This window comes from Drosophila albomicans, chromosome 2L, assembly GCF_009650485.2.
Source record: "Drosophila albomicans strain 15112-1751.03 chromosome 2L, ASM965048v2, whole genome shotgun sequence".
Lineage (NCBI taxonomy): Eukaryota > Metazoa > Arthropoda > Insecta > Diptera > Drosophilidae > Drosophila > Drosophila albomicans.
In genome coordinates, this window is record NC_047628.2 from 19,257,484 (window position 1) to 19,266,165 (window position 8,682).

The window sequence follows — 8,682 nt, forward strand, 5'->3', positions numbered from 1 at the left end:
TTTCGAAATTAATTTCTCTAAATTGTGCAACAAACTCAATAACATAAATGGCGCTGCACTAAAAAATGAACTTACAATTTTCATCTGCCGTTTGATAACAACGATGATGATGATGTTGATTGCGATTTTGTTTTTTGCGCATCTATGTTGAGTGCACATAAAATTGCATGAAAATGCAAAACTTTCATTGCGTAATATGGACTCTCTTTTTCTTCTTTTGTAATATTTCCTGTTTTGGTATTATTCTTTTTATATGTGTTAGCAACACGTATGTAAATAACAAAGAAAACACGAGAAAATGTAATAAATTTTTAGTAGATTACAAAAATTCGTGTGTTGTGCACAAAGCAAACGTCAGAGAGCGAACACTGCAAAACTCGAGGCTCAATTAAAAAAAAAGAAGAGTAGAAAGCGCCCTGAAACAAAGGCTAACAAATTTTTTATGATGCACAAAAGGATATAAAATTTAATAATGTAAGGCCAACGCCAGGCGAATAAAAACCAAAAACAAAAAAAACCATGCGAAAGCACACAAAACAAAAGAAAGTCGCGGCCAAAAAAAAATAAAACATTTTTCTCATATGCGTTAACTCAACTCAGCGACGTGGCTCGCTTATTGTTCCCCAAATACGAGCGGGTGTTGTGTGTGTGTGTGTTTGTTTGTGTGTGTGTTTTTCACACCCAATTCCTGTGTTGCTGTCTTTTGTGTCTTTGTGCCTGCCATGTAATTTGTTTTATCCAAAAACTGTAGCTACCGTAAAACTTAAGCGCAAGAAGAGGAGAACAAAGCGAACTCTTAGAGTGATTTTTTTTATTGGGCATATTAAAATCGAAACATCTCGACTTTTAGGGCCCACCAATGCCGCCGATCCTTATGGAGCATCAGCACTGAGTGGCCTCACCAATGGAGCAGCAGCAGCCGCTGCCGCAGCCGCTTATGGAGCCGCACAACCGTTGAACGCCAGCGCCTTGCAGGCAGCAGCCGCCGGTGTGGCAGGCAAACAGATTGAAGGTGAGTAGAAACTGCATTGAACAAATTTGATTGCATACTTTTAGGCATGTACTTTAAATGACTGCTAAATAATTGTCTCCGTCTCTTTCTTTCTCTATTGGCACAGGTCCCGATGGCAGCAATCTGTTTATCTATCATCTACCTCAGGAATTCATTGACACCGATCTCGCATCAACATTTTTGCCCTTCGGCAATGTGCTGTCGGCCAAGGTGTTTATCGACAAGCAAACGAATCTATCGAAATGCTTTGGCTTTGTCTCCTACGATAATCCGCATTCGGCGAATGCAGCCATACAGGCGATGCATGGCTTTCAGATAGGCACAAAACGCTTGAAGGTGCAATTGAAACGTTCCAAGGATGCGGCTAAGCCGTACTGAAAGCACACAAGGCAACCATTTTGGGCGTGGCTCACACACAGACAGACAAACAGCATAGAAATACATTATATACTATATTCTTATAGTTACAACATTGTGCCTTTTTAGCAAAAAGAAAGAGAAAGTTTTGAAACCAAAGGACCAATTAAACAAAAAAATATACAACTAATGTTAAGCACACACCAAAAAAAAAAAAACAAACAAAATATGCATCGGATGCGGGGCAAAGAAAGGAAGAGTTGTTCTAACGCGTGCACAAAATGAGAAAAAACCTAAAAAGGGAAATCACAAAAACAACAAACCAAAGAAGTAGCTTACAAGTTGCATCCTTGTTGTAATCACTTTTGCTGAACAATTTCAAGTCCGTTATTTTCTTTCATTCAAGTGGTCGGCAAACAAAATAATTATGTTAATTAAAATATATCGAAACACAAACAAGAAAGAAACAAATTTAAACTGCAGCTGCGTTGTGGCGCCAAAGTATTTTCAAAGCCAAATAGTTAAGCAAACATAATCAATGGAAAATTTGTAATTGAGAAATCAAATAACACACAAAAATCAAATGTAGCAAATTAATTTATAGCTCTTAGTGCTCTAATATTTAATGTAAACAAAAACAAAAAACAAAACAACTATATACCATAATATTATGCATTAGTTTATGGCACAAAACATTCGAAATTCCGTTCGTAGCGAGCAAATTTTAATGAAAATGCTTGAAAAAGTCTGCTCTATTACTGCGCATCATACTATATACTATATTAACAGATTGTTCACATAAAAATCAACCTAAACTAATCGAAAGAAACCTAGCAGCTAGCTTTAATTATTTCCCACAAATATTTCGTTAAGATCGTTTTCTTCTTAAGCACAACACTATTATTGATTTCTTACATCATCCTTATTGCGGCATAATAAATATAATTAATATGAGAATAGTTATAAACTATTTTGTTATGATGCAAATCGTTTCAAAGAAGTGTACTTAAATTCCCCATTTCAAAGCATATTAGAAATAATACTACAAACAAACAAACAAAGAAATATATTAAACAATTTATATAGAACCATAAATAAATGAAATGATCTAGAGTTGTCAGAGCTTTTTAGTGAGTACTTTAAATATATACAATGATAAACATTTTAAACGTAAAAGCAAAGATTTAATATTTTCAAATAATTGAATAAATATTTAAATAAAAAAATATATAAAAATATATTCTTTAGTTGTGTTTTTCTTATTCTCATTCCTACAGCAATATAGCTTATTCAATCACGTTGAAACACTTTAGTGTAATGTCAAAACAGCAGAATATTTATCAAATCATATTTGAATGCACTTTTAAATTCGCATAGAAAATCTCATTTGACTGCGCAATGCTTAGAATGGGGAGAGGAATTGCTCCTTAAGCCTCTGGCAGCCATTGTAAGCAGTTTGTTGAGGGTTTTATCACATTTATGCTATTGTATGTGCATTTTTTATGTGTCCCGACAACTCAACTGGCGCTGATAGCCAAAAGGAGCCGTTCTGAGCTCTGCCCAACTCGAGGACCATAAATCAAAAACTGCCTGCAGTTCTGCTGTCCCTCCCTTCCTTCTCTCTGTCCATCTCTCCCTCGTGCTGCAATTCAAATGTTGGCGTTAACGCATGAAATATGCATATGTATGACCCAGGATACAGATGCATGGGAAGGATACAGATGCTGTGCAGATGTGTGGATGCACTCCTCGAGCATTGCCGTTTTTTATGCCACACTCCACTCTGCCACCTCGTCTACATCTCATGCGCATTGAATTTGATAGCTCGACAGGTCCGAGTAAGCATTGCTCAAACATTGCCCCGAATTTGGACGCTGTCAGACCCTCAGCTCAGTCTGCTTTAGTTTCGGGCTACGAAAAAACTTTTTGTTCGTTCGTTCAAGAAACTAATATAAATAAATTATCTAAATCATTGAAAAATGTCGGAAGATCGACCGTCGCCTTCGCGTAAAAAAGGGCGTCCGCCACCGCCACAGCGTGCTCGTTCGCAAATTCAGGATACTTCGCCGGTTGCCGGAAATAATCAAAATGCAGAACAACCTGGATCAATACCGCGTCCAGGCTCTTCCGCACTCCCTGACTATTTCTCTGATCCCGGAGATTCTGCTCAACATCCCGGCTCTTCCTTATATCCCGGCTCTTCCTTACACCCCGGGTCTTCCTCGCATCCCGGTTCTTTACATCCCGGCTCTTCCATACATCCTGGCTCTTCCTCACATCCCGACTCTTCGCGTCACAGTTCTTCTTTACATTCGGGCTCTTCACGTCACGCTTCACGTCCTAGCTCTTCGCCACATCCAAGTTCTTCACTACATCCCACTTCTTCATCTCGTTCCCGTTCTGCTTCGCGTTACGTCTATTCTCCCCACGCTGATGCTGCACAACGTCCTAGTTCTTCTGAACGCCCAAGCACTTCGCAATATTATGACACTATGCCAACTCTACGCTCTTCCTTGCGTTCCGATTCTCCGCTCGGTCGCTTCACAGCACAATCACATCCAAGACTTACACGCTTTCAGCTACATGGTAAAATATATCCAGTGGATAAATTATTGCGTCGAAAGCCCAAAAGGAATGAGATGGATGATGAAACACCAACAGAAGATACTCCTCAGCAAAGCGGCTCACGTCGACAATCTCAAGAGGTACAAGCTAATTTACCACGTGAACGTGCACGTTTTCAGGAAGCCGATAGTGACAATGCTGCTCCCAGGACAAATATCGAGCCCTCAACCAGAGACGAGGAAACCGCTCAAGCGTACGATCCAGGAGCCACTACCGAGATGAAAAGTCAAGAAATGGGCACAGAAACGCCAAGCAAAACGGATAAAATGCTGAAATTCTTACGAAAGAAAAAATCTCCAACTGAGGAAACTGAAGAGGAAATAGATCAGGAAGATCCGGAGGGAGGTTTTCGTCGCCGATCTACCGTACCCACCGAGCGACACGCTGGAAGGCAAAAACAATCGCGTATTCTATACACAACAGATGAGGAAGTGCGCGATGCACTCGTGGAATTTGCCGTCTTTATTGTATTTCTCGTATTAACGTCATTGGGTAAGTATAATGGAAGAATTTCGCTTCAGCAAATAAGAAAGTGAGAGTATCAACTTAATAATTAAAAAATAATAGTATTGTCAAGAATTTTCCATTAATAACCAATATTAGCTTGTAGGGATGAAAGTAACCAACTAACTATTCACATATTGACTATATCTCTCTATATCTCTTCTATAAAATTCGCCTAATTCGCAGTAACTTTGTCTGTACGACACTCCTACATGTTTTATTTCAACGATACGATGAAGAAACTTTTCACCACACGTGAATTGGTCATTGCGCCATCGGTGACAGTTTGTTTCGAGAAGCTTATCACGGTCCCCGATTGGTGGGACTATTTAATATATAATTTTTTAGTCACATTGCATGGCGATATGAGTGTCGTAAGTACCGAGGGATCGCATGAAGGTGACGATGAAACAACTGAGCCACCCACTACTACAGAGACAGAGACGCGTGAGAAACGCGAAGACAAATTCAACAAACATAGAATTAATCAAGATTATGAAGACGATGATGAGGGGGGAGGTGGTACAATAGGATCTAAAGTAAGACCAACACCGAACCGAACACATCTCGATGGACGTGTCTTCTTACATGAGAATCTCCTGCTTGGTCCTCCACGTTTGCGTCAGATCCGAGTGCGAAAAGATACTTGCTTCGTTAACGATGCCTTCATACGATACTTTAATACTTGCTACGATTCGTATTCGAAGGGAGCCGAGGAAATAATTTCATCACATGGCGGAGCACCATTTCGTACTATGAAAGAATTGGACTCGACACCGCTGTGGACAATACTCAATATGTATGCCACTGGTGGCTACACCGTTGACTTGACCTATGACAAAGAAACGAATCTGCAAATCATCAAGGATCTAAAAAGAAGTCATTGGTTGGACCGTGGTTCACGGCTGGTGCTAGTCGAATTCAATCTCTACAATGAAAATACCGATATTTTTCAAAGCGCCAAGTGAGTGAATACAACATAAAAATATAATTTTATTTTTATCGAACGTTTTTCAGATTCATAGCGGAAATTCCTCCAACTGGCGGGGTCTTGCCGCAGAGTCAATTGCAAACGGTGAAGCATTTCTCGTTCATTACGGATAAAAGTCTATACATGTCTGTGGTGTATATCTTTTGGTATATTATGGTTGTGTACTATAATATAAATGAACTTAATGAAATACGTAAATCGGGTATCAAGAAATATTTCAAGAGCCTACTCAACATACTAGACTCGGTTATATTAGTGGTAAAACAAAAAAAATGATAAAATATTAAATTTTTTTTTAATATAATACGTGTGCAAACTTACAGGTTTGCTATTTGGCGCTGGTCTACAATATTTGGCATACGGTAAAGGTGAAATCTCTAATATCTTGGGCGAAAACCAGAGAGAATTATCAAAGCTTGGACACGCTGTGCTTTTGGAATACAATTTATGTTGATATGATGGCTGTTTTAGCATTTCTAGTTTGGATCAAGATCTTTAAGTTCATCAGTTTCAACAAGACGCTCGTTCAATTTACCACAACTTTAAAACGCGTAAGATTCTTAGATTAAAGCGAATTAGCTTTCTATAATTTTCTTTTATAGTGCGCTAAGGACTTGGCTGGCTTCAGTCTCATGTTTGGTATCGTTTTCTTGGCCTATGCACAATTGGGTCTATTGCTTTTCGGTACAAAGCATCCCGATTTTCGAAACTTTATCACCTCAGTTTTGACCATGATACGCATGATTCTGGGCGACTTTCAATATAATCTTATTGAGCAAGCAAATCGTGTGCTTGGTCCCATCTACTTTTTAACCTATATTCTCTTGGTCTTCTTCATTCTTTTGGTATGTAAGAGCAACTATTTTTGTGGAATATGCGCCATTTTTATATATTTTTAGAACATGTTCTTGGCCATCATCATGGAGACGTACAACACTGTGAAAAGTGAAATAACCCAAGGTCGCAGTCAACTTGGCTCGTATGTCTATAAGAAATTGTCAGCGCTAATCTATTTTATCACGCATTGTGGTCGCAAGCGCCAGAATCGAGATACTATCAATCAACCTGATCCCGAACATCAAGATTTTACTGATGATCCAACTGCGTCGAGTCGCTACAGTCAGTCCAAAGTTCATTTGCGTCGTAATATGAGCGAAGTCGAGTAAATATTATTAGCATGATTTTACTTTAACAATTGAATAATTTATGCGTTTCATTAGGGCTCACTATTTTGAGGATGTGCCTACTGATGCACCCAATAAGGACATGTATCGGTAAGTCTATCATTTTTACACTTTGTGCGTTCATTTTTATTTAACTTTCAGTCTAAATAACCGCGTTTCACTGCTGGAGGAAATTCTGGAACAGCTTGTTACCAATATGGATGCCATACTGAAGCGCGTGGAAAAGGATGCAAAGAAAAACAAATAGAACTGAGCAATAAACTCTGTATAGAATTTGTTTAAATAAAATGTGTGCAGTTGTGTGCTGCCAAGCAAAAAATCAAATAAGCGAAAATTAATTAAGTTCAACGCGCTACACAAAACTAAAGCCAACCGCATGAATCTGGCACTAATCTCTGCCCAAAATGCGCGACTCTTCCCCCTGCTTCTCATGCTGTTTGCCTTGCCCACAGAAGCGTAACCGTCAACAAAGCGTTACCAACGAATTAAACTATGTATTTCCAGCTAGCTGGCTAGGAGACTATGCTACATTGTATGTGCTTCCTTTTTGGCCAAAGGACATGTGTTTTGTGCTCAGGCACATCATTAAGGGTCGGCGAGTGTAAACTGGTCTAGAGCAACCGCTGTGCTGCGGTTGTGGCACGTGTGTGGTGTGGCAACCGAGTAAAGACTGTGTTTAAGGCAACATTAAAAATTGCAAATTACATTTATGTCCAACGAGCAGAAACATAAAGACATATTAATTGATATGCATTGCATATTTTGTACATTCGCTTTAAGTTTAACTGCAATTAATTATTACGCATAGTAAATAACAACTGCGTAGGCTGTGCAAATACAAAAAGCAAACGGAGTGCCGTAGCAGACAGGTGCAGACACAGAGTATACGTCAATTGCCACTTGAAAAAGTTACAGCAGGATGAAGCTTGCGAGAGATGGCGCTATGCTGCTTTAAGCAATACCCTAATTTCCATGCATGAGTGAAACAGACTGACCAACTATGCTGTTGCGCAATTGTACGCTAAGCTCACGTCCTAATGCCTACTTGTGCGTAAGTGAAATGGACTGATCTGCGCCGCTGCGCAATTGCAAAAGCTTCCGCAGGCTGTGTGTACACCAAATCTGCATGCACATGAGTGAAAGAGTCTGATCTGGAATGCGTGCTTTGCTGCTGCGCAACTGCAAATGCACTCACACATACACATGCTAGTGAGGCTGCTGTGGACGAAAAAGAACATGCATAATAGAAAAACACGCACTTACTTTGTTATATAGCGCTTCTTGGCGCTGCTGCAGGGTATCAATTTGTGAGACTTCTGTGGACATCAATATGCCTGGCAAAAGGCCAAATGGCTGGCTGCATCCCCAAGTAATAATAAATATGTTGGCCACTTGTACATTCAATACTGGGCTTACAATCCGCACTCTTTCTCTTCACAAACAACACAAAAAAAAATTCGTTAAGTGTCTGCACACACACAGCAAAAGCAAAATGAAATTGATGCGTAAATATTAAAACAGGTAAATATGAAATGAAATGGCAAATATTACAACTGCTTTACTTGCTTATTTGCACAACGTAAAACAAACACAACTTGTTTAAAGAAAAAAATGCGCGCACAAACTACAATAAATATCAATTTGAAGACGAAGCCAAAAATTTTCACGCGCGTCAAGCAACGGTATCGACTCAAAAAGGCAATGTTAAAAGCTCTTCCGATCTGTTAAATCGCCACAAGAACAACAGAAAACTGTAAGCGGCTTAGTGTAAGCTGCGAAATGTTATTGTTGAGCAATTAAGCTGACCACAAGTTAAACATGAATTAATTGCAAATAAAATATAAAACAATACTTACAGACTTACATTGTAATTGCAAAATATAAAGTCAAATGTATCTGGTTTGTTTTTTGTAGTTGTATTTTAATATAAAGAAATAAATTATGTGCTTGCACAATAAATATGCGTGTAATACTCTTCAAACATTGTAAATAATTTAATGAATGCTGTG

General features: G+C 38.9%; 2 protein-coding genes and 1 long non-coding RNA gene across 5 annotated transcripts in view; 2 read left to right on the plus strand and 1 right to left on the minus strand.

Moving 5' to 3' along the window:
• Positions 1 to 1,602, plus strand: part of LOC117565858 (CUGBP Elav-like family member 2) — a 65,936-nt gene extending 64,334 nt beyond the window's left edge. For all 3 annotated transcript variants that reach the window (XM_034245187.2, XM_034245186.2, XM_034245190.2), the window contains 2 exons: positions 851 to 1,012; positions 1,119 to 1,602. In XM_034245187.2, the coding sequence (XP_034101078.1) occupies positions 851 to 1,012; positions 1,119 to 1,390 (434 nt within the window). In that variant the 3' untranslated portion in view covers positions 1,391 to 1,602. The remainder of the gene's footprint in view (positions 1 to 850; positions 1,013 to 1,118) is intronic.
• LOC117565861 (uncharacterized) overlaps positions 1 to 8,373 on the minus strand; it is a 51,927-nt gene extending 43,554 nt beyond the window's left edge. The window contains exon 1 of the long non-coding RNA XR_004571940.2: positions 7,937 to 8,373. This is a non-coding gene — a long non-coding RNA (uncharacterized LOC117565861). The remainder of the gene's footprint in view (positions 1 to 7,936) is intronic.
• Positions 3,256 to 6,994, plus strand: LOC117565859 (uncharacterized). The gene is made up of 8 exons (XM_034245194.2): positions 3,256 to 4,486; positions 4,685 to 5,462; positions 5,516 to 5,747; positions 5,813 to 6,040; positions 6,092 to 6,334; positions 6,389 to 6,651; positions 6,710 to 6,763; positions 6,815 to 6,994. Exons 1-8 carry the CDS (start codon positions 3,349 to 3,351, stop codon positions 6,918 to 6,920), a joined length of 3,042 nt encoding a protein of 1,013 aa, XP_034101085.1. The 5' UTR covers positions 3,256 to 3,348; the 3' UTR covers positions 6,921 to 6,994.
• Positions 8,374 to 8,682: the final 309 nt, after the last annotated feature.